This window comes from Zingiber officinale, chromosome 4B, assembly GCF_018446385.1.
Source record: "Zingiber officinale cultivar Zhangliang chromosome 4B, Zo_v1.1, whole genome shotgun sequence".
Classification (NCBI taxonomy): domain Eukaryota; kingdom Viridiplantae; phylum Streptophyta; class Magnoliopsida; order Zingiberales; family Zingiberaceae; genus Zingiber; species Zingiber officinale.
Window position 1 is genome coordinate 121,715,547 of NC_055993.1, and position 25,896 is coordinate 121,741,442.

Sequence of the window (25,896 nt, forward strand, 5' to 3'; positions counted from 1 at the left end):
TTGTGTCGAAAAATATAATTAAGTAGAGTTGACATGTAAATTTATTAAAATTTATACAAATTTATAATAAATTATAATTTGTAATATATTATTTAGTTTCTTCTTCGTAGCTCTCTTTTTCCTGCTCAGTTTACTTAAAGGAATCAATGAAGAGACAAAATGCAACAAAAAAATTCAAAAGGAACTAAAGAATAATGGGCAAATAAACAGATTATCTCAATTTATTTGGTATGTCTAAGAGATGCCAAGAACATTGAAGGGTAGTTCGCATTTCAATATTTTTTTCCTTTGCAAAGAAACTACTGAAAATTTTCCAAACCAAAAAACATTGAAAGAAACAAGTTTAGATAATCAGGTCTTGTAAATAGAAAGATGAGAAACATAAGAAGAATAGCACTGCATTTAATCCACCGGCCACCTCCATCTTCATCTTGGATCAAGTAGCCTCCTCTCTCTATTCTCGCCACTCTATCGAACAAGAACAAGGGGAATAGGATAAGTTAGTCAAAAATATGCGTGTAAAACCACAAAATCAGGATCAAAACCATACGGCCAATTATGAAGGAAGAATACATTAAACTAGTAAAGTTGAATTATTTAATAGTTATCATAAAGAAAAGAAGTTAAAAGCTAGGTAAATGATACAAACGATTGCTAAATTAGTGTAAAACAATCTGTAAAATAGACAAACTCACCTTGAAATTCAAGAGAATGCTCAAATTGTGCATACTTAAAGATGGAAAACATGTATTCAGTAAATACAAGATAAATACCAGCATCATCAAGCTGTGTTTGGTTGGCTACGTTAATGTTCTTATCCTTGTTATCGAACACTATTCAATATTATATCAAAAATATCCTTTATTAGTAATAGACTAATATTTTTCTTTGATGACGGTATACCAGTACAAAAATCTCATACCATATACCATACTGAAAAATTCGCTATATAGAAAAATCATATGTCTAAATTTCAGTATACCAATTTACCGTTTACATTTAAATTTGGATATCGGTACAGTATACCGAATATCGAACTATTAAATTTCACACCAATACTGTACCGAAATTTTTGGTATACTGTATTTTTGATATAATTCGATATATTTCAATAAGGTATATGCGATATATCAAAATTTTCATATTTTATCCAACCCTAATTGTGGTTGTTATATATTAATGTTTTACTTTCATCTCTCTACTTGCTATACATCCCACTAGTATAGTTTATTTCTTCTAATTATAGAATTTATTAGTTGCCTTTGAACATCTAAATAGCATTTTCAACTTATTTTATCTTATTCTACCATTGATGTTATGCCAAACAAAAAATTTAAAATCCTTGATAGGAAAGAATAATAAAATAGGTTCCACCTTGTCAATGGCATAAACAAAATTATATTTAACACTGACATTTTATCACGTAAGCACGATCTTATTCTCCTAATCTACTTTGAGAGTTTTTGTTACTAATTTAACCAAATGGGATGAAAGAAAGAAAATGAGTCGAATAAAATTCATCTCATTCTTGTGCAAACTATGTAATAGACCGTTCGTCAAGGACCATGCCATCTACAAAGATTCAGGATAAGTCAAACTTAATGGTTTAGAACAGATCTCTAACTAAATATTAGTGGTTACCAATCATTCAAGAACCAAGAAATCATGATAAATTCTGAGCATTTCATTAACATAGGATTTGGAAATGTCTTACAAAAATGTGAGTAGACTGTAATATCTACTAAAAGTATCTAATAACTTAAACATCATCGAAATAAATACTATCTTTAGAATGTTTATTGAACATATGTGAAAATCTCTAAATTTCTAATAATGGTGCATCAACGATAATCATAATTTGTATCAGATGCAAGAAACAAACTAGCAAAAAAAAAAATGTATCAGGATTCAGTTATTGCATCATTTGAAGGTCTTGTGAAGAGTAACATCATTTTGAAGCTCTTAAGAAGAGCAAACACACAAAATAAATAAGACATCAAGCATCATAACTACTATCTTCTGTATACTTAGATGCAGAAACTACGAAACCTAGATGTTCAACCTGCATAAATCTTAATTCAGCACAACAATAACTTTGTACTAAATTCTTCAAAGAAATGTGCATGAAAGATGGGGAGGAAAAGCTAACACAACATCAAAAAAGATGGACAAAATATAACTATGAATCTCAATTGGAGAAAAGAAGCCAGTAGGATAAAAGAAAAAATAGCTTTGATTTGAATTGTTAAATACATTGTAATTCGAAAGTCATACATATATCAAAGACAAATAGAACCAATCAAGCATAACAACAACCAACAGGAAAAGTATGCCAATTGTTCTTCACCTAAAAAGTGACTAGTTAGGTGCATTAATAGATGGCATTTCAGTTAGAAAAACATACAGTATGCTTATTTTGCACATAAGGGCAAAATAAGAATAAAACTAAACAAGCAATTCTGTAACAAATAGATACACTTGTCTTGTAAGAAAACACATTCTTATTTTGCACATAAGGGCAAAATAAGAATAAAACTAAACAAGTAATTCTGTAACAAATAGATACACTTGTCCTGTAAGAAAACACACGGTCATGAATCACATACCATACATAACTCACCCAGTAATTGTTTTTTTTCAATAATCCAGGTATCCGAGCTTCGCCCGACTAATCTTAGAGGTAGACAGTTGTCCCCCTTGGTTCGCCTACCGGGTAAATTTGGAACACAACTTTTGCACACTCAAAGACCAACCTCTAGGATATTCATATCCTATTTGGGATTCAAACTTTGGTCCTCTTATTTGTTTCTTTGAGTGTTTCAACATTGCACCACGCCCTTGGGGGCACACCCACTAGATGAGAGGTAGTATTTCTACAGCCTATATTATAAGTCCATATATAGTTGGTTTGGGCCCTTTGCAAGCAAGCACAGAATATATGAGCAGAAATTATCCTTTCAGCAATGAAAGTTGACCATAAATATGAATATCGAGCAAGTTGGAGTCTAGAATAAGAAGTACATATTGGCCATTATACTTAACAAACTTGATCCTCTCTAATAAAAGAAGCCCTCATTAATGCTAACTGCATTCAACCCTTCAGCTAAGACATTCATGATGTTGGACTGTGTGTTCTGTTCCTATTGGCCTAACAACGAATTGGTAGAGAGTGGGCTCTCAACAAGAGATTCTCAAGAGTGGGGGAAAAATAGATGTGAAGATAATTTGTAGATTTCATCAACCAAGAACCAACTCACAAGAAATCAAAAAACTGATTTTTTTTTTTCCCCACTAGTGTCCGCTGCCCCTATTATCACTAAGCAAAATCACCATGGGAAAATCACCGAAAAAGCAATAACAAAACTAAATGCATGGCAAACTCCAAGCGGTAGTGCAGAAGCAAGAAATCAAGAGCAAAATTCAATTTTTCTGCAAACATCTTCAATTCTTTTCGAGATCAGGAAACAAGTTTCGATAGAAACGAATGCTAATAAACGAGCAATCTAAGAAGCCTAACCTTTGTGCTTAGAAGGTGAATCAGATAATTTATCCTCTTCAGCCGATTGATTCAATTTCAGAAACTTCGCTGCGATCTCCGGAGGAGCTTCATTGTCGATGGCAGTGGAGACGCCAGCTTCTTCATCAGGATAACGCACCACCACTACAGGGCATATGCAATGGTGAACGCAATAGTCGCTGAAGCTTCCAAGCCCTCCCTTGTCAGACCTTCGCGCAGCTCCGAAGCCCCTGCTGCCCATGATCACCGCACTAAGCCCAAGCCTTTCCACCTCCAAGCAAAGCCTCTCCTTCATGTCGTGATCCTTCACAATGTGGATCTTGTACGGGATCTGCGCCTCCACGAGTGGCTTGGCGATCTCCTGGGCTTTCGCGATCGTAAAGGCCTCCAAGTTCTCCTCCAACCTACGCTTCGACTCCTCGGACCCGGCGCCATCCCCTCGGGCGGCGGCAGCATCGGCGACAACAGAAACGTCGATGGCGCCCCAGTCGGCGCCATATAACACGGAGGTGGTGCATACGTGGAGGAGGATAACGGCATCCCCGGGACGAAGGTAGTTCTGGACGGCCCACTTCACGGCGTAGGCGCTCTCGTCGCTAAGATCGACGGGAATCGCGATCCGACGGTAGGATCCGACGGAGGGGTTGGCTGCGGCCGCGGAGGAGAAGAAAAATCGAGGGGAGCAGGGCTGGATAGCTGCCTGAGCGATCGCCGCAGCCACCGCCTCCGCTGCCGCAGACGCCGGAGGCACCTGCCGATCGGTCTCCTGCCTGATCTTCTGGGGATTCATCGAAAGTTGATGGAAAGTTCTGGATCGTTCCGTGGAAGGAGAAGGAGGAGGAGAAGCGGCGTCACGATGCAGTGACGCGGGCGTGTTGGGAGAATAAAACGCTTCGACGGGGAAGGATAACGGCACGCGTCACAAATCAATTAGACTCATATTAAAAATAATTATTATAAATATAGGGTGCGAAATGAAATATTTTCCAGAAGATGTATCTATTTCGTTATATGAGCTGCGATTATAACGGAACCGAATCGTAACCCGTTATATATCTCATCGTTACTCTCCCCTCTTCGCTCAAGGTCCGCGTCGTTGTATCGGTCGTCCCCTCCGCTGCGATCTAGGGTTAGGGTGAAGGCGGCCGGTCGTTTAAATCGAAGAGGGAAGGAGCAAGGATGCCTCAGCGTCACTCGAAGAACAACAACGATCTCGCTTTCTTTACGTACGAGGAGAAGCGGAAGCTCGGGTACGGCACGCAGCGGGAGCGGCTCGGCAAGGATTCCATCAAGCCTTTTGACGCCTGCTGCTTGTGTCTCAAGCCCCTCATCGATCCTCTTTGCTGCCAGAAGGGGCATCTCTTCTGCAAGGAGTGCATCCTCGAGTGCCTCCTGGCGCAGAAGAAGGACATCAAAAGGTGCGTTCATCGTCACCGAATTCCCGTATTATTTTTGTGCCTTTGTTGGTATATGGACTGGTATTTTAGTACGGCTAACAGGATATTGATACAAAGATGATTGTATGATTGAGTTGGGCGAGACTGATTGAGAGTTCCATCTGCAGGACGCTAACTTGTTGCTAGATAGAGTGATGAACATATCTTCTTCTGCTTTGTCCTTAACTGTTTTGGCTTGGTTCATCATTGCGATTTCATGTCAATTCTAGTTGCTATTCTCACAAGATCTGTATATCCGTGTGTTCTAATGTAGAGAAAATGTATTAACTGGAAGTTTCAATTATCTGATTTGGTTTGATAACCTGATAAAATTTGGAATATTGATATCAAATTGAGCAAATGAAGCTGAATGCAAGGGATAGGAAAAACCAACTCACTATTTTGAAGAAGAACAAAGTGTTTCAATAGATATTGCATTTATCTTGGCTATTCACCTTCAAAATTATTTATAATCATTCTCTAATGAGTAATTTCCTATGCATTTTGACATAAAAGCAGGATTTTTGTGGCTTGTGAATTCGATTTTCCACTGTGCTCTAGCCTCTAGTAAGCCATGCTCTTACACACAACCACAGACAGCCAGTTTCTTTGTCTTAGTTGATTTAGTTGATGACTTAGATGAGGATCATTTCAGCCTAATTGAATTTTTGAGGCTAAACTATATACATATGATTTATTGAAGATATATGAGGCGTAATGATGAAATTATAGTTTGTGGGCTATAGATCGACACATCGAAAGTCCAATCTCCTTTAATTTCCACTAGTCTGGTTTAATTGATGACTTAGATGTGGATCATTTCAGCCTAATTGAGTTTACGAGGTTAAACTATATTAAACTATATGGATATATGATTTATTGAAGATATATGAGGCATATGATGGAATTATAGTTTGTGGGCTATAGATCGATACATCAAAAGTCCAATCTCCTTTAATTTCCACTAGTTAGGTTTTAATTGATGGCTTAGATGAGGATCATTTCAGCATAATTGAGTTTGCGAGGCTAAATACATACAGATGATTTATTAAAGATATACGAGGTATAAGGATGGAATTATTGTTTATGGGCTATAAATCAACACATTGAAGGTCCAATCTCCTTTAATTTTTACTAGTTAGGTTTAATTAATGACTTAAATGAGGATCATTTCAGCCTATTTGAATTTTCAAGGCTAAACTATATACATATGCGTTATTGAAGATATATGAGGCATAAGGATGGAATTATTGTTTCTGGGCTATGGATCGTCCGATCTCCTTTAATTTCCACTAGTTTAGACTGATGGTCAGCTTCTTCTAGTATGAACTATTTACTCTGTAGTTGCGTATGTTTCTTGATCATTCAGTTAATCTTTTTCTGTTCGCTTAGTCCACATTTTAATCCCTCTTGGCAGAAAGCTAGCTGCTCATGCTATACAACAGAAACAAGAGAAAGATGAGGAAGAGGAGAAACAAACGCTGCAAAAGGCTCGAGAACTCGATGCTTTCGACCAGCAAAACCATGGGGCTGTGCCACAGTACAATGACCGGAGTCAATCTCGTGACCGGAATGGGTTCCACGGAGCAAACAGTGTGAAGGTAACCTCATATGAAGAAGAGGCTATGCGCAACATGAAGGCTTTCTGGCTTCCATCCGCGACCCCTGAAGCCCCGGTCAAGGTGGAGGCTCCGACCACTGATACAACCTGCCCAGAAGGCAAGGAAAAGCTTAGGCTGAAACAACTCTTTCCAATCTCCTTCACGGAAGAAAGTAACCGCGAGAGCAAGAAATCCAAGGCTTTGGAAAGCAGTTACGTATGCCCGAGCTGCAAGGTCACCCTCACCAACACTCTGTCACTTGTAGCTGTCAGCACCTGCGGTCACGTCTTCTGCAAAAAGTGCTCCGATAAGTTCCTAGCCATCGACAAGGCCTGCTTAGTCTGCAACAAGGAGTGCAAGGTGAGGAACCTAATTTGCATAGAGAAAGGAGGGACAGGTTTCGCCGGGCATGATGATCACTTGGAGGCGACCGATTTCAAACACTTGGGCAGTGGTTCTGGGTTGGGACTCTGGAAACCAGCCTCGAAAACTTAAAAGGCGGCAAACGGAATCTTAAAATCTCAGAACATGTTTCTCGCTCTAGGTTAATTCTCAAATCCTGTGATGTATCGACTTCCTCCAGCGTTTATATTCTTGTGTTAAACTACTTCCAATGGAGGGCTCATGTTTGCAAGTTTAAGCAATCGATTTCTTTGGATTTGTATTTTGATGTCTTGTTTTTAAGATTGAACCATGTGGGTAGACCCTTCTTTTCTTCGTTAGAGATGGTATTTTTGGGTCAACTTGTATCTTCGCGGCTTATAATGTAAATGAGATGAAGATGAAATTAACTTGGAAGATAAAGAACGAACACGTTAGAACGTCTTAAAAATTATGTTGCTATAACACTAATTTATTGTAGTAGAAGCCTGAAAGTTATGATATTGTTGCTATAATTGCTACACTAATTATAAAATAAAAAATATTTTAAAGTGTTATTTTAATATTTTAAGATTACTAATTTTTTATTAAAATGGATAATAAAAGAGCCTTTTTCATGTATATTTTTTTAAAATTATAAGAACAACAATATTATATTATTAATTTAGCCCTTTAAATAATAGAAAGGCTCAGGGCCCACCATCTCATGCTAATCCACACTGCTCAGCCTCTTAAGCTTAGGCGGGCATGGGCCCACCAAACCTTGATAAAGAGATAAGGCTCGCGTGGGCCCACCAACAATATTATTAACTCTTAAAAGATTTGCATTACTGAAAAAGGACATAAGTAATTGAGAAAGGGATAAGACCGGAGTTGGCCCACCAAAAATCTATTTGCCAGCCGCCGCGCCGCCCGGCCAGCTGGCAAACATTCGACGCACGCAAAAGAAATGCATGTTTAATTTTTTTTTCTCCTTTTTTAATTAAAAAAAATAAAACATGAATATCTCATGTTACTTTTCTACCCCTCCAATAAATAATCAATAACTTTAACACATTATAATTTTAAAATTAACAAAATGTCTACTCGATTTTTTAAAATTATTATTATCATTTTTTTATTCTCAGAATAATTTATAATCTAGAGTAATTAATCAAAATTAGTTGAAGCCCTCTTTTGATTTTTTTTTTTACATATTTTATTTAAATAAAAATGTATAGAAATATTTAAATAATTAGATGGAATTATAAGGTCGAATATGGTAATGTCAGAGAATCACCTTTTTTTTGGAAAATTAAATAAGTTATTTTTAAAATAAAATATAACGGCAATAAATATTAACTAATCGGAAGAATTAACGAGCGAGAGAGAGAGAGAGAGAGAGAGAGAGAATGGGATCGACGGGAGCGATGGAGGAGGCGGCAGGAGGCGGCATGGCGGCGGTGCTCGATTTCGACATCCTCTGCGCCACCGTGGCTCTCCAGACGAGGGGGCTTTCGGCGGAGAAGCGTCGCCTGGAGGAGGAGGGAGAAGAAGCGGGGGATGAGGAGATCGGGGCGGAGCTCGCCGGCGTGCAGCGGATGTGGGAGGGTGACATCGTCGACTGCTTCGACGACCGAAGGATCGCCATCGAAACCGCATGGTGCGACACCTCTCCTCTTTTCTGCTCCTGATTTTGCCCCGTTTCCCCAAATTTCAGTGAATTCTTTGATTCGTGGGAACTGTATTGATTTTTCTCCGCTCGATGATGAAAAATTCAAGTTTGGGGGAGCTTGAAATTGAGATTGATTTGATGGTGAAATCGATTCAACTCAGTTCTCTCCCTTCTCTGCTCTACTCCTGCTTTTGCTCCTTTCCCCCAAATTTCAGTGAATTCTTTGATTCGTGGGAACTATCTATTGATTTCTCTGCTCGATGGTGACAAATTAAAGTTTTAGGGAGTTTGAAATTGAGATTGATTTGATGATGAAAGTGGAGTTTTATCTATATGATGAAATCGATTCAACTCTTGTTTTGCAGTTGCCCGTGCTATAGATTTGGTAAGAACATGAGAAGGGCAAGCTTGGGATCTTGTTTTCTTCAGGTGAGTCTTAAAGACAATTCCCTCTTTGCTTCAGTTTTCTTTAGTTTGCAAGAATGAAAAATTGCGTGAAAATTAATAGGTCAATTGTCGTAAAAGGCCCATATTTTACTTGACTTTACCTCAATGAGGTCTCTTACTCTTTAAATACTTTATGAATAAACTTGGTGATCTATCTCCGCTCTCGGGCATAATCGTGTTGGTCACCACATAATAAATTTCCAGAAATGAGCCAAGATCGATTTCCGATGAAATTTGCGTAAAAATATTCTCAATATGGTAACTTACTCGGTTTTCTAATTTACTGCTCTACATCCGATTGTGGGATCAGCCGTGGCTATGTGGAATGCCTAGGGTCAATGTAGGATCATTTGTAAAAATTGAGGTTTTCTAATTTACTGCTCTACATCCGATTGTGGGATCAGCCGTGGCTATGTGGAATGCCTAGGGTCAATGTAGGATCATTTGTAAAAATTGATGTTCGTTGTGGTAAAAGATGAATACGTTCGCTTCCAATGTCTTCGTCAATCTGTCCTAGAGCAAAAGACGAAGAAGGTAAATCACGGACGACTACTAGTCTTTGGAATAGTGACTAGCATATAAGGAAGGTATTTATCTTGACTTTGCCGAGATTTGAACCTCAGACCTCATTGTGACAACACCTCATGTACTAGCCACTAGACTCATTCGAGGGGACAGTAGAAATTGATGTTCGTACTCTCGCACGTACGGATGTAATCGGGCGTAATTAGTTGGTACTCAAGTGACAGAGTTACTTGGATAAGGATCAATTTTCGCGGAATTTAGTCTCTTAAAAATTAATTAAATATTCTCCCATCTAGCAAACTGATCGGTATTATGATTTAGCTCCATTCATTTCATTATAGGGCTGTCACCTTTACTGTGTTCAAGGTGGCATCTACTCTCAATAAGAAAAGAATTAATTAAATTAGAAAAGTGAACAAAGTTCATAATAAAAATTTTTTGCACATGGTATAACATAAAAAAATATTTTTATGTTTCATTTAAATGCATAAAAATTATAGGAATTTATAAATTTTTATAATTTTAAATTATTCATTATAGGTTTAAAAATAAAAACTAATAATAATAATATAAATTTCAATTATTAGATAAGCATTTAACCTAATTTATATGGACAATAGTGCTCTTTGAGCTCAATAAAAGCTCGAACTTGGCCAAACTCAATCAGATTTTTTTAATAAAGAAGCTTGAACAAACTCAATAATTAAATAAACAAGGTTAAACACAGCTAAGTTTGACTTAAAGTTAGTGTCCGTACATAAATAGATTCTTACAACCATATATCCAGCACAATAATGAAATTTGTATCAATAATAGCATTTTAGAAGAGATATATTTGTTACATGCTAGCTTTATTTTGGCATTCAATTAAATTTTGGTCAAATCTTAGTTGAGTAACAAATTAAAAGGGCAGCATAATGCATGACTCCTATTAGTGCGGGACATCGAGGGAAGAGTGAGACTCTATTGTACGTAATCTTATATGTATTTTGCAAGAGGTTGTTTCTGCAATTCGAACCTGTAACCTTAAGATCACATGATAATCAGAGTTCTAAAATAACTATCTTAGGAATGGGATTCCATTGGACGATTTAAAGGGCAAGAGGTTATTTCCGTGACTCCAACCCTAAACCCAAATTATGTTATATAATTCTAGAAAATTACAACAGGGGTCCTAAAATAACCACCAGATGCATCTAAATATCCATTAGATGCATCAATAAGGCATTTAATTGAAGTGTGTCAAGAGTCGTGTATTTAGGAATAAAGAGCCTCGGCGAGCAACTTGTGAAAAGGGAAGTCTTAGTCGGGCAAAAACTAAAATAAAGACATTTTTAGAGCAATTGCAGAGATCATTGTACATACTACTTATTGTTGTACTAGGCTTTGTTTACATTTTAAGGAAAGCAAGGCAGATCAAACCGAGATGAAATCATGCTTGCTTACAATGTTAATGGCCCATTGCAACATTCTCTTATCATAAGTTGATCTATAATTGCTCACTTTCTTTTACAGGCAACTGTATATTTGATCTTTGTAGCTGGTGCCTTGTTCAATTTCATTGCTTTCGGTATCACCCACCAGCACCGATTCTTGTATCTGGGAGTTTCATGTTGCATCTCTACAGGATTGTATTTAGGGGTTTTCCGCGCTAGACTGAAGAAACAGTTTAATATAAAGGTAAACATTCCTTTCTAATTCAAGGTTCTTCTTCATCTGTTCATGTTAGGTTTTTATGTTTCTAATTAGTTGTGGACCCATGGTTCATAATGCATCTTTGTTTAATCTACCATTTGAGCTAATTGTCTAAACTTCTCGACGAATCTGTTCATGCTAGTAGTAGATTGAATCTTAACATCTCGAACACATCTGCCACATCAGGGATGGCGGATTAAGGATCTAAGTGATTACGAATAAATTGGAGTTAACCATTTTGTTTGTGGTATATGCCATAGCAAGTGGATCAGTTGAATCTAGCATCTCAAGTTGTGACGGTGGCAAGATAAATTTCTCACCGACCAGGTATCCGGTACAAGAAAAGAAAGAGGGTTTTAGCATCTTACTTCACCTATTGTTTCTCAACAAACCACTGTTCTAAATTCGTGTTTACGCATTCAATACTGGGACATGTTTATCATCCTCTTAGGTTCATCATTGGTTTCATTATTTTTAGCAAAACTAGTTTCGGTGAGTTGTCTTTTGGTCTATATCTTGAAAGCCATCATTTATATTTGCCTCAGAAGTTTGCCTTTTTCGGTGTTGAAAAACTTGTTTGCAATGCAGTACCAGTAAATAAACAGTTGCTGTCAAAATTATTCTTGACGTATCGACTAAGCACTGCCCTTTGTCCTTAATGATCTCACTTCTCGTTTGGCAGGGGAACGGGACTCTATTGGACGATTGTCTAAACCATCTTATTTGCCCTTGTTGCACATTATGCCAGGTCACTAGTAGTTCCTGAACACAAATCTCCTTCTGCATTTGATCGACTCTTGAGATGTTTGCTATGCATTTCCATTACATGCTCCATTGGTTGATCAGGAATCGAGGACATTAGAAATGAACAACGTCCAAAACGGTGTATGGCATGGCCGGGGCGACACTATATGCTTAGCCAGAGGAGGTGAAGGAAGCACAACATTCATAGCTCTCCGCCAGCCTCCATTGCTCGCAATCAGATCTCCCGGTCATTCCAGCATGGAAAGAACAACAGATGACAACCAACACTCATGGAGTCTAGATACAAGCCAATCGAAACCACTAGTTTCCGTAGATCAATTTAACATAGTGTCATCAAGAGACTGATAAATCATCCAAGGCGGATTCTCAAACACACCAAAAATAGCATTGGTTTTTTCTCATTCGATTCTTTTGTGCAACTGTAGCATATCTTATCATCAAAGATATAGATAATCAGGTAAATTTATATAGATCATGAGTCCAAGTCGCAAAAATAACTTCTTGTAAAATTCAAACGGTGTATAATAAACTCAAATGTAGTCCGACTCTTCTTTAAAACCCCACACTAATGGGAGTTTTATATATCAGACTGCCCGTTTAATGTCATCACATCATAGATTTTGGCTAAACTTTGTCGACATTGAGTTATAATAGATCTCCTTGAACCAAAATGTAGTTTTATCTTTTTGAGATTCTCCATGAGACTCATGTCGAATTCCATTTGTGCAGATCTAGCAAAATGTAACTGGTGGGAAGCCATGAGTACGTATGCCATGCATCGTAAAAGAATCACATCTAGTTTCCGAATCTAAGGATCAAGAGAAACTTCAGGTATGATTGTGTATGTTAAGCAGTTTATCGGTTGCAATAGTTGTATTACGAGTCCTAGAGATGGTTGCTTTCTTTTTCTTCTATGATGGTTCGTGAACTAGAATTTGATCGAGATTAGCAAAACAGAAACAAAATTACTCGTGTCCAGAAGAGAAATAGTTTAAAGTGAATTACATTTAGTTGGACACTTAGACAACTCATAGAACTAGAAAAAAAAGTTGGATTTTATTCAACAAGTTAGGAAATAACACATACCCTCTAAAGATCTCGAAGAGAGTCGTGATGATATGAAGATGACGAGCTCTGTATTAAGACTAAGAGAGTATCAGGAATCGATTATGCTCACATTTTCCACGTCTGATCAATCGTTCTTTTTGGCCTTTGCAGTGTCTTTGCCGGAATAAGGAGCAACACTGTAAGCATATTGTTGGACGACCGAGAAGAAAACCATTTCGAGAATGACCAAAACATTTTGTATGGCTTCCTGGATATGTTCTACATCCAGCCAGAAATGATTAGATTGAATCACTCCTACAGCAGTTAAGACTTCAAGTACAACTCCCTGAAAATAACCGGTTTCGATGAAGAAATTGTTATCTTTATAAAAGAAAAAAATATATATTTTTTTCAAAAAATCACAAAGGTACTAGGCCTGTATTGTATCTGAACCATGCAATACGTTTCTTGGATTCCTAATAGTTTCAACAATATTGGCTCAGAATATATATCATTCCGGCAGCGATTTCAACCAATAGAATCTAGAATTGACTGAGACAGAAAGAAGAAAGATTCTCTACCCATGGCACATCCCGTCTATCGGTAGAAGATGATGACACCAGAGTCGAGATCAAAATGTGTATCCAGTTATAATTCAGTCAGTCCAGTGACTAGTAGGTAGCGGAATTATATTTACGGTCATTAAGAAACCAACTCGTATACTAAATGTCGTATTGTTTAATCTAGGTCTTGAAAACTTATGTGGTTCATCTCAGTAGGATATACATGTAAAAAAATCATATACTCTTATTTGAGGTATGACACTAATTTGGAATATTAGGTTTTGATATTTCAACAAAATGTTTAACATAGGATTTGCATTTGTATTTGATATTGTGATGTTAAGTGTGCAGGTGACAGGTGAAAGAAAAGACCAAGTGTGATCTTAGCAAAGGTGAATTTCAAGCATGAGAGTATTGGTGGTGTAAATTCAAGCTTGAGGCTTGGCTGTGTAAGTCCCAGTGTGACTTGGCAAGGTGAAGACCCGAAGCGAAGGGCTCTTGAAAAAGATGAAGTCCCGGAGCGAGAAACTCTTGGCAAGTGAAGTCCCCGGGGCGAGGAGATTCTTGACAAGGATGAAGACCCGGAGGTAAGGAGTCTCTTGGCAAAGGAGGATCCGACAACAAGGACAAGGCCGAAGGAAGCTCTTGAAGGCAAGGCATGAAGGATGGGGAAACATCCGAGGGATGCAAGGTTGATGGAAGAGGCTAGAAGGCAAGGTCAACGTTGTGCGAGCGAAGACGAGTGCATGAGTAATTGTACTTGGGGGTAAAACCCTAAGTTAAGGTTTACTAGTCAGTTAGTATATGTCTCAATTGACTAGTAGTTAAGAACCAGCAAATCCAGAATGGAATTTCAGGGTATATGGTTCTAGGGTTACTAGTCGACTGGTTCATGGTAAGTAGTCGACTGGAATCGAGCCGTTAGGTTATAACGGTCGAATTCCACAAAGGTCAATTGACTGATAAATATGACAGTCGACTAGTGATAGAAACACAGCTTGAGTGTTTCCTCCCAATCTCTATATAATGGAACTCGGATTAGCTGATTTGGGTGACAAAATGAGAGGTGATTAACCCCTAATAGAATCTCCAAAGCTCAGAGCAATCTAAGAGTTCTTGATCGAGTTTGTGGTGAGGTTTCTCCAACGATAAGGAGAATTGAGCAAGTCGGAGTTCAGGGAGTAATCCAATAACGAGCCACGTAAACAAATGTGTTAGGGTTTGTTTCTTTCTTCTTGTCTTTAGGGTTAGCTTTCATATTTAGTTGTGTATTTCCGCTACGCTAACAAGTATAGGAAAGCGAACGAAATGGATGATCAAGGCCCCAACATTTATAAGGATTAATCATTAGCTAAGACACTTGAAGGGGAGCTTTGATACAATGATAAAGTTGTTGTTGTGTGACCTCGTGGTCACATGTTCGAGTCACGGAAACAACCTCTTGCAATGCAAGGTAAGACTGCATACAATAGACCCAATGTGTTTCGATCTTTCCCTAGGACTCCATATTAACAGAAACTTCATGTACTGAACTGTCATTTTTAATCATTAGCTAAGACACTTATTATACTTAAAATGATTTTAAAATTTTAATTTAATTGGCTTTCTAATTGCTATAAATGTAAATTCATAGATAAACAAGCTAAGCAAAAGGAATTATGAGAATAAAAGTTATTTAAGTTGATGTTGGCACGCTTCTAAGCCGATCGAGTATTGGCACAGCGAATACCAAAACTCTACTTCAAACCGTAAGTTTTGACTACCTTATGTGAATGGATCAAGATCATGTTACTATAAATGTGTCATTTACAACACTTCTGAATCAAATTCTCGGAACCACACCTCGAACTAAAGTGAATATAATGGCACTAAATATAAAGGATTGACTAAGCTGATCCTAGGTCATCAGTCTAAATGTTAGAACACTAGCTTTTCAGAACTTAATCCTCAGGCAAGCTGAACAAATAAGTAGGCCATAGTGACGAGTTACCGATAAATAATAATTGATCCTTGCTAGAAGACCTGATGAATTGGCATGAATTATTACCGATAATCTGAAGGACAATGATATCCAAGAACTGGACAAAGCAGAAAATCGACAGAAAAAAGTACCTGCCAGAAGCAAAAGAAGACGATTCCTTTGATGCACATGAACTTTGCCAGAGGATTGTGTGGTGCCAACTCCTTAGCAAACACATGGTAGAAAAGCACCAGAGCATACAATGCCATGGAAACCGAAATGTTCAGTATAATAGTAAAGCTCCAGCTTATCCAAGTAGTGTACATTCCGAGAAGTTGAAGTACAATCATTAGGATGGATAAGACCGGCCGAATTACAACAAACTGCCATGTCCAGTACTTGAGAAGCGTCAATGTACTATGCTCTAAACGAACGGTATGAGGCTGCATTGTTGGAGAAGAACAACCTACATTTGTCAGTTGCCAATAACTAATAGAATTAAGAACATTTGTAAAACAAAGCTGCTGCTAGAATTTCATCAGAGTACACAATTCAAAACAGAGAACAAGAAAACTGATTTCCTCATCCGTGTATCATTAGTAGTGTCATAGATCTAGACCATGATAGACCAATGGCTATCAAAATGGCATTGTACCATACTCTAGAAAATGCGAAGAGTAGCAACCTTATTTGAGACTATAGTTGTAGACACACTTACTTTCACATATGGGGTATGATAAAGCAAAGAACCTAATTTTCAATGCAAAAGAAGAACAATATAAAAAATTAACCAAAGATGTTTATTTTTTGTGGCGGTGATTGGTGAGAGATCGAGACTAATCATAAATCTATCCTAGTTGAATATAGGGCAATTTAATACCACGTCAGTTGTTTCTCATGTATACAAGTAGAAGGCATAATTTCACACAACTAAATTCTCAGTTAAGTTCATTGTATATCGACTTTTTTTTTCTTGATGATCCAGCGACAAGGCAATCTGTGTGCGCAAACACTAAATCCATGTTTTTCTAACACCAGCAAGAAACTCATGCACTAACTTGGCAAAGTAATCCTTGCTGGAGATATCAACTACCTAGATGTCTATATGGTTAAGACCAAGTTGTATCTCCACAATGGCTGTTTCGATTTAATTCTAAGCAACCATTATGGAAACAATTCAAGCCAAATGATGTAATATTAGTTATTGAACAAGTGTACAAACAAAAGTAATATTCTGGCATTTAATCAATCCAGATCTATTACATACCATAAAAAGAGATACAGGGAATGAATGATGAATCTCCCGCCCTTTAATTTCATCCGGAACTATGTTCTTACTAAGAGAAATGTTCAAATAACTATACATCAAGGCCATGAACTTAGCAATCACCTGTACATTATATGAAAAATTTCTGTAAGGACTTTTGCAAGAGTATTTAAATGTTATTCAGTGGTTATTATGTTAAAAAAAAAGAGAGATTACCAAAGCTTCGTAGCATTCTTTAACAGAGTCCAAAAAAGTGAAGAAAGCCTTACTTCCCTGAACATCTAACAGACCGACAAAGGAGTCGATAGCATACAAAGGAGCCATAAGAATGATGATGATAATAGCCTTTTGTTCCTTTGGGTTTTTCCAGTAAAATAGATGCTGAGATAACAATTGTACAGTAAAATGCATGGTGAGCATCACACAGCATGCTGCCCCTAGCAATGTGAGGGTTCCTCGATCCATCGTCGCCAAATCAAACTGTGGAAACATTGTACCTAGGGGCAAACCACAAAGAGGGAATAAAATCAAGACCAGTGAAAGTGAATACAGAAAGGACATTCTTCAGGACAAGCTGTATTGTTGGCCCTTTGTGAAACTTTGTCTTTACAAATATTAATTCCAACTCATCTGAGGCAAACAGAATGACCGAGTTACTCGTAAAACTAATATAGAAGTTGGCTTCCACAGTTTCTATTTTTGCATCCTTTTTAGAGAATCTGTAAGTAGTAACTAAAAAAATGAAACATGTTACCCTTCAATGCCCCACTCCAACTTCCTGACTTATATCAGGCAATATGGTACCCTTATGCAGCGTTGATCACAACCAACTTGCTGTGAAACAACTTAGTCGATAGGAATCAATTCTAGAGAGCAAATTTTGACATTAAACACATTTTTTGCACTGCATCAAATGCATTGCAATGCCAAAATTGGCCAAGCATCACCCACTATCATTCTCACCAAAGAACAATTAACTAGTGGATTGAGCTAATCTTTTATAGCCCTGTATAATCCAGAAAACTAAATGGAAACTGGTTATAGCCAAATCTTCGCACAATCCATTCTTAAGCTTCTTCCACAGGCTTTCCATCAGTAAAAAGATCATTAACCACACTTATTTCTGGCAATCTAAATTGGACTAGACAATGGGCTGACCCAAATTCTAATAAATCTAAATTCTACAGAAACAATATGATGCTTCAACCAGTTGGTAATGCAAACTATGCATACAATATCAGAATCTACACCATATTAGCATGTAGAACAAGAATATAGAATTCCTCAGAAGCAAACACAGATTGCAGAATGACTATTGATGCATTTCGACGGCCAAGCACTAAATGCTAAGAATAGCAAATGAAACATGTTACCCTTCAATGCCCACTCCAACAATACAGTACCTTATGCAGTGTTGACCACGACAAACTTACTGTGAAACAACTCAGTCAATAGGAATCAACTCAAGCGAGAAAATCTCGACATTAAAGACATTCTTTGCACTGCATCAAATTCATTGTTATGCTAAAATTGGCCAAGCATCACCCACTATCATTCTCATCAAAGAACAATTAACTAGTGGATTGAGCTAATCTTTTACAGGCCTGTATAATCCAGAAAAACAAATGGAAACTTGTTATTTCCAAATTTTCAGATGATCCATTGTTTTGCTTCTTCCACAGGCTTTCCATCAGTGAAAAGATCATTAACCACACTTATTTCTGGCAATCTAATTGGACTAGACCAGCAGCAATGTAAATGGGTAAACCCAATCTCTAATAAACCTAAATTCTACAGAAACAATATGATGCTTCAACCAGTTGCTAATGCACACTAACATGTAGACCAAGAATCTAACAATTCTTCAGAAGCAAACACAGATCGATGCATTAGCGCTATATGCTTAGAAGTTAGAATAGCAAATGAAAAAGAAAAAAAAAAAACTTTGACATAATGCACTTCGATTCCTAGTTGCTTTCCTGGTGGTAGGCAATATGAGCAGATGAACCTACGGCGAATGCAGTGACTCAAATTTGGAAAGATCTCTGCCTTTTGGTCCCGATGGGAGCTTTAGACTACTCTCTCCCTTCCTCTTCGAGTTCCTTCCTCTTTGTTTCTCCAACAATGAAACTAGGGCTTTGGGGAGAACTGTCCTAGGTTTATTATTCGAAACAAGCACAACCTGTTCAAAACATCAAGGATAGTTCTCGCAGATTATCAATCTCTTCACTCAGCAAGGTCCAACTAATCGAACGTTTAGTACCACCGATTCGAACCCCAAACTGGATCTTTTGAAACTCTTAGTCAACTATAGAAGAAGATCGAGACGGATCTTTCGAAACGCTTGATCAACTGTTAAAACGATCAAAACGAAAACACGATCGCGATTCGCGTAGCACACCAGATGGTGCCCGAATCACGGCAAGCGATTGCGGAACTCGAGGAGCCAGACTACGAGCGGGGAGGAAGAAGAAGGGGAGAAGCGTACCGTCGTCTGATCGATCTCGCGATCGGTTGATTGCTTGATTGCTCGATCGGAGGAAGCCAACGAATTGAGTCTCGTTGCTTCCGAAGGAAGAAAGGCCGAAATTAATGGGTAAATTTCAAAATACTCCCATAATCTTTTATAATTTTCAAATTACCCCATTTTTAAAAAAATCGAAAAGTCAACTACTTGTTTTCGAATTAAAGTGCAACTTCCTTGGAAGTAGAAAATAAATAATAAATAAACAATTTTTTTTATTGCACCCTGAAATTTAAAATATTGGCAATGCCAAAACGTCTACTCGATTTATGAATCTTGCACGTTCTCACCTCATGGTTGAAATTCGAAGTGTCAACGAATAAGATATCTTACGAGTATTGTGGAAAATATTTAAGTTTTCATGGCCAAAATGCAACTTTTGCAAGGCTTTGGCTTGAGAAGTAATTAAAGTTGCCAACTAATTATTAATTAAATAATTTTAAAAAAAGATTGAGTAATTAATGCTCTACCCATTCTTTTAATTTCATAACAAATTTATTGTATTTAATTAATAAATTTATAAACGATATTATTAATGTGACAAATTAATAATATTCTATTTATTATAAAATTAAAAATTGATGCACTAAAAAGAACGCTCTAAAATATTTCTTATTCAATTTGAGTAACCAACTTAATTATAATTATTTAAATTTAATTAAAAAAACATTAGTTGGATGACAATTATTTCAAAATGCTTTTAAAAAATTAAATAATTTTGATTATGTTTAAATAATTTTACTAAAGAATATTATAATATAAAATACTCCGTATGTAGTAATTTTAATTAAATTAAATTTTAAAAAAATTGAACTGATTCAGCCTGTTATATTAGCTACAGTCGTTATAACAATACTATAATAAATATATTAGAGCAAATCAAAATGTAGAAATAAATAATCAAAATTAATTGCATACATTTTTGAAATTGTATTACAATAAATATTAGAAATTAGCAAACTTAATTGAAGGGGAAAAAAATAAATAGAGAGAATTATTTCAATGGAATCTTGTTAAAACATCCCTTAAAGATTTTAAAAATATTTGTCATCCATTCTCCCGTTTTTTTCTTTCCTATTTATACCTTTCTTCCGCTTCCTCTTTCCGTCGCTCAATTCCTTTTCCTCTTTCCTTTTCCTTTTCCTTCCTTTGTTTTCATCTTCGCCAGATCTCGAAGCCGAAAATGGCGACCCTCGAATTCGCCGGCGACAAAAATGGGGCGCACACGGAGGAGGAGCGTTCGCTGGAGGCGGTGCCGCGGTCGATGTCCGGCGAGCGGCAGAAAGTGGCGCTGGTCACCGGCATCACCGGCCAGGATGGGTCGTACCTGACTGAGTTCCTACTCGGGAAGGGGTACGAGGTGCACGGACTCATCCGGCGGTCGTCGAACTTCAACACCGCCCGCCTCGACCACCTCTACGTCGACCCTCACATCGCCGCCAAGGCGCGGATGAAGCTTCACTACGCGGACCTGTCCGACGCGTCCTCTGTCCGCCGTTGGGTGGAAACCCTACTTCCTGACGAGGTCTACAACCTCGCCGCGCAGTCACACGTCGCCGTGTCGTTCGAGATCCCCGATTACACTGGTGACGTCGTCGCCACCGGCGCGCTCCGACTCCTCGAGGCCGTCCGCTCGTCCTCCCGCCCTGCTCGCTACTACCAGGCCGGTTCCTCTGAGATGTTCGGATCCACCCCGCCGCCACAGTCCGAGACCACCCCCTTCCACCCCCGCTCGCCCTATGCCGCCGCCAAGGTCGCCGCCCACTGGTACACCGTCAACTACCGCGAGGCCTACGGTCTCTTCGCCTGCAACGGGATCCTCTTCAACCACGAGAGTCCCCGCCGCGGTGAGAACTTCGTGACCCGCAAGATCACCCGTGCCCTAGGCCGCATCCGCCTGGGGCTCCAGACCAAGCTCTACCTGGGCAACCTCTCCGCCTCCCGCGATTGGGGCTTCGCCGGCGACTACGTCGAGGCAATGTGGTTGATGCTCCAGCAGGACCAGCCCGGCGACTACGTCGTCGCCACAGATGAGTCCCACACCGTCGAGGAGTTCCTCCAGGCCGCCTTCGGCTACGTCGGACTAGACTGGAAGGACCACGTCGTTATCGACCCCCGCTACTTCCGCCCCGCCGAGGTCGACAGCCTTAAGGGCGACTCCACCAAGGCCCGGCAGGCACTCGGCTGGAAGCCCAAGGTCGGATTCCACGAGCTCGTCAAAATGATGGTGGATCACGACCTCGAGATCGCAAAGAAGGAAAAAGTCCTCGCCGATGCCGGATACATCGATTCCCAGCAGCAACCCTAGGCGACGCCATCGACGGATCAACTGAAACCGTAAGAAATCGATATTCTTCTTCTTCTTCTTCTTTGATATTGTTCTACTTCTTAGATCCTCGATATTGTTCTACATCAATCGATACTGAATCATCTTAGATGCTAAATTTCCCTTTCGATGCATCAAGCATGTTGTCTTGATTCATTCTACGGCTCCAAAGTTTCAATAAAATGCAATTGTTTTGTTTTTGTCTTTGGCTTTAGCTTTTTTTGTGTGTGTGCTTCTTGTTTCTATGGTATGCTTGAAGAGACGAATTAGATACGCTTCGGATGCAAACTTTTACGAGGCATCGATCCAAGTTCGCGGTTGTTTGATCTATTAGCAAATGTAGATGTTGGATCCGAGATCACGATTATTTGATCCATTATTAGATGTTGGATCCGAGTTCACGACTGTTTGATCCATTAGCAAATGTAGATGTCGGATCTTGCCTTTTGATCTTGAGGCATGTAAAAACCTAAGTCGATATCAAATTAAAAACTTATTCTCGAATAACTTTTCTATTTATCGAGACTCAAGATAAAGATTATTGTAATTTAATTTTTATATTAATTGGAAAAAATTAAAAACAAATAATAATAATTAATTTATTAATTTTATAAAAAAAACAGTTTATATTTAGGGTTGGGGAATAAATTTTGATATTCAATTCAATGAAACTCATTTATGTTAGTTCGATTAAAAAAAACATACCTTCCATTGAAAACATGAAACTGTCGTGTCAGTGCCTCTCATGATGGATAAAAAAACAAATTACCCTCCATTGACCGGAACATATGGTTATTGCGGTGATCTTATCAGAGGTAGGTATGAATCGATTCTTAATGGCTGCGATTCCGCACGACCTACTGTTCTTAGATGAAGTCCTCCTAATTTATCCGTCTATAATCTATATCCAATCAGAACATGATAATATTAGATAAAAAAATATAAAATAAACAAACTTAACAGTAATGAACTTGATACTTTAAATAATTTATGAATACATTTATATAAAATTAATTATCGATACGACGTATATAGATAGCTCCCATATATGATCTTAGAGTCAATCTTCTTGTTAACGTGAGAGTCAAAGCCTAAAAGGATCGACTTTGGTAAAGTGTCGATCAAGCGTAGACAACTAGCCGATTAAGTGAACCTCCTTCACGCCTCACCTTGATAGGGCAAAAGCCCTCATACTAGTCCGATTGGACTCCAGGCTATGCTCCCATACATATATTCTTTTGGTCGGATTTCCCTTACTCCACGATCTCTGCTTCCATTGACACTAGGATTCTACTTTCGTACATTCTTCTGATCGAATTTTCTCGACTATACGAGCTGTACTCCCATTAATTCTAAAGATTATTTTTCCCATCATATTTGCAATACACAGTCACTGTTTCACTCCTTCTGTATCGCCTTTTCTTATTGAGCTCCTATTAAAGCTACTCCTAACGGTGATGAGTCTTAAAGCCCCAATAAATAAATTGTGTTGATGTGATTAGCACTAACGATATAACTCAAATTTGGATGAATGACAAATTAGGTTAAGTTAGGTTTGTCGTTATCTAACACTCTGACCGAGTGTGCAGGCGAAGTCCAGACAAGTCGACGGGTTGACCGGATGTCTGGCACGAAGTCCAAGTGGGTCGACGGACTGACCGGACGCTTGGCACGAAGTCCAAATGGGTCGACGGACTGACCAGACATTTGGCACGAAGTCCAAGCGGGTCGACGGGCTGACCGGACGCTTGGTACGAAGTCCAGCTAGGTCGACGGGCTGACCGGATAGCTAGCGAGAAGTCCAAACGGGTCGAAGGACTGACCGGACGTCTGGCGGGTAAGTAGAGGTAAATCACTGGAGGGGAGTGACTGTGAGGACGCGTTCCCGGGAAGGGAACATTAGGCGTCGATCTGGCTTAGATCTATTTCGGATATCTAAGTCGAGATCGTGACTAGATTCCGGTCTCGGAAAGACGGAATCTAAGTCATACTCTTTATGTTGAACTTATAAAATGTGCTAACACTTTGTTTTGCATAATATACATTATATATTTGGCTCGGACTAACCTTGTCTTGCAGGAGAAGGACTTTCTGGAGAAAGGAGGTCTGGGCGCTCGGAAGGGATCCGAGCGCCGGGAGGCAAATGTTATCCAGTTCGCGGCATAGACACGTGGCGCTCGCTGGTTGGGCCTGCCACGTCACACCAGGGCGCCCGGAAGGGATCCGAGGCGCCCCGAGCCTCCTATATAAGGAGGGTCAAAGGCGGAGCTCAAAACAACAACTCTGAATTGATGATCTGCTCTCCTGCACTCCTACGACGTTGCGACGCCACTCCGACAAAGCTCCGATTTCTTTCTTATTGCTCTATTGTCGGTATTTTATTTCTATCAATTCTTGTGCTTAACTCTTATCGAAAGAATTTTCGTAATCGATATTCACCCCCTCCTCTATCAAACGATCACGATCCAACAAGTGGTATCAGAGTCGTTACCGCTCTGATTTGGTGCAACCACCAATCAGACAATGGGGTGATTTGTTTTTAAATTTTTTTCTATTTTCGGATTTCAGTTTTTTTGTGTAAAATTCTAAACTGGTATTATTACCTTTTTGGATATCTCCTTCCGTTGTAATTAAATCTAAATTAGTGCAACATCAATTTAGTTATTTTTATTTAATTCTTCACGCACTACTAATCAAAGACCAAATCCTGGAACCTCTCTACTTGTTTTTTTTTGTGCAGATTAAAATGTCGCAGATCGAGGGCTTCAGCACAGTGCGACCTCCCCTTTTCAACAGGGATGATTTCCCGTACTGGAAGAAGCGGATGGAGGTTTATCTCAAGACAGATTTCGACCAGTGGCTGAGCGTCACAAAGGCTTACAAACCGCCAGTTGACAGCTCCGGGAATCTACTAGATCCTAAACAATGGACATCAGACATAAAGAAGAAGGCATCAACGGAGAACAAGGCGATCAATACATTACAATGCGGATTAACAAGAGAAGAGCTGAACCAGGTCGGACCACATCAGAACGCTAAAGAGCTATGGGATAAACTGATCGAGCTGCACGAAGGAACGAGCGACAGTAAGGTTACAAAAAGGGATTTATTATTAAATAAAATATTTAATATAAAAATGCAGGAAGGAGAAACAGCGAGTCAGCTGCACGCGAGGATCAAGGATATCCTCAACGGACTCCACACGATAGGCCACTAGATGAACAACAGAGACCTAATCAGGTATGCATTAAACGCATTTCCACGTAATAGTTTGTGGGCATCCATTGTGGATGCCTACAAAATTTCTAAGAATTTAACTAAACTTAAATTAGATGAATTGTTTTGTGAATTGGAGTTACATGAGCAGACTAATGCTGGAGCTGAGAAAGGTGTGGCTTTATATGCAGGTTCCTCCAAGAAGAAAAAGCCTGAACCCGAAGAGGACTCTGACCAACGCTCTGAAGATGAAGAGCACCTGGTGAACCTAGTAAGGAAGATGTTCACCAGGAGGAAGAGAAGCTTCAGCAAGAAGGATCTACAAAAGATCAGTTCTCTAGCCGATTCGAGGAACGTAACATGCTTCGGATGCAACAAAATGGGGCACTATAAGAACGAGTGTCCAAGGCTGAAGATCGACAAACCGAAGCCAACCAAAAAGAATGCCCTCAAAGCGACGTGGGACGACTCCTCCTCGGACGAATCGGAAGCAGAAGATCTGAAACACCAGAGCCACCTCGTGCTGATGTCCCGCAAAGCAGAGTCGGAAGACGAATCAGAAGACGGGTCCTAACCCGAATCGAGCCACGAGTCCGTACTCGTTTCCGAAGGTTCTGAAGAGGTATTCCTAACCTTAAACCGAAAGTTTTTTAAAATTATTTCTTGCTTAAATAATAAGTTAGTTAAATTAGAAAATGAAAACAAATTGCTCCTCGAGGAAAATCAAATCCTCAAGGAACAAGTTGTAAATAATAAACCAACTCAAGATCTAACACTTGAGGAGGAGAATTCATCATTAAAATTAGAAATTAATAATTTAAAAAATATGTTAGAAAAATTTACTACCAGATCAAAAAATTTAGACTTAATCCTAAATAATCAAAAAACATGTTATAATAAAACCGGACTCGGATATAAGTCGAACTCAAATAAAACTTTTAAATCATTAATAACCCAATACAAACCAACGAA

The 25,896-nt window shown here is 38.7% G+C and overlaps 5 protein-coding genes across 8 annotated transcripts; 3 read left to right on the forward strand and 2 right to left on the reverse strand.

The window, feature by feature from the left end:
* Positions 1–192: 192 nt before the first annotated feature.
* LOC121976314 (universal stress protein PHOS32-like) lies at positions 193–4,392 on the reverse strand. Its single transcript, XM_042528429.1, has 2 exons — positions 3,518–4,392; positions 193–468 (listed from the first exon to the last, which is right to left on the reverse strand). The coding sequence occupies exons 1-2, from the start codon at positions 4,305–4,307 to the stop codon at positions 455–457; spliced, it is 804 nt and encodes a 267-aa protein (XP_042384363.1). The 5' UTR covers positions 4,308–4,392; the 3' UTR covers positions 193–454.
* A 185-nt stretch (positions 4,393–4,577) lies between these two features.
* On the forward strand, positions 4,578–7,276 carry LOC121976315 (E3 ubiquitin-protein ligase CSU1). The gene is made up of 2 exons (XM_042528430.1): positions 4,578–4,935; positions 6,371–7,276. Exons 1-2 carry the CDS (start codon positions 4,697–4,699, stop codon positions 7,047–7,049), a joined length of 918 nt encoding a protein of 305 aa, XP_042384364.1. The 5' UTR covers positions 4,578–4,696; the 3' UTR covers positions 7,050–7,276.
* A 1,021-nt stretch (positions 7,277–8,297) lies between these two features.
* On the forward strand, positions 8,298–13,575 carry LOC121976317. Of its 3 annotated transcripts, none has more exons than XM_042528435.1 (7): positions 8,298–8,577; positions 8,955–9,018; positions 11,077–11,241; positions 11,939–12,004; positions 12,103–12,478; positions 12,751–12,852; positions 13,240–13,575. In XM_042528435.1, the coding sequence occupies exons 1-5, from the start codon at positions 8,327–8,329 to the stop codon at positions 12,364–12,366; spliced, it is 810 nt and encodes a 269-aa protein (XP_042384369.1). In that variant the 5' UTR covers positions 8,298–8,326; the 3' UTR covers positions 12,367–12,478; positions 12,751–12,852; positions 13,240–13,575. The 3 variants fall into 3 exon arrangements, with proteins under 3 accessions (XP_042384369.1, XP_042384368.1, XP_042384367.1); XM_042528434.1 differs by having other exon boundaries at positions 12,103–12,411; XM_042528433.1 differs by having other exon boundaries at positions 12,103–12,852.
* Positions 12,967–19,438, reverse strand: LOC121976316 (transmembrane protein 184C-like). Of its 2 annotated transcripts, XM_042528432.1 has the most exons (6): positions 19,122–19,338; positions 18,871–19,040; positions 17,075–17,355; positions 16,859–16,981; positions 15,744–16,034; positions 12,967–13,414 (listed from the first exon to the last, which is right to left on the reverse strand). In XM_042528432.1, the coding sequence occupies exons 3-6, from the start codon at positions 17,348–17,350 to the stop codon at positions 13,214–13,216; spliced, it is 891 nt and encodes a 296-aa protein (XP_042384366.1). In that variant the 5' UTR covers positions 17,351–17,355; positions 18,871–19,040; positions 19,122–19,338; the 3' UTR covers positions 12,967–13,213. The 2 variants fall into 2 exon arrangements, with proteins under 2 accessions (XP_042384366.1, XP_042384365.1); XM_042528431.1 differs by lacking the exons at positions 18,871–19,040; positions 19,122–19,338 and adding an exon at positions 19,347–19,438.
* A 1,059-nt stretch (positions 19,439–20,497) lies between these two features.
* On the forward strand, positions 20,498–21,908 carry LOC121977906 (GDP-mannose 4,6 dehydratase 1-like). The gene has a single exon (XM_042530307.1). It carries the CDS (start codon positions 20,566–20,568, stop codon positions 21,688–21,690), a length of 1,125 nt encoding a protein of 374 aa, XP_042386241.1. The 5' UTR covers positions 20,498–20,565; the 3' UTR covers positions 21,691–21,908.
* The last annotated feature ends 3,988 nt before the right edge of the window (positions 21,909–25,896 follow it).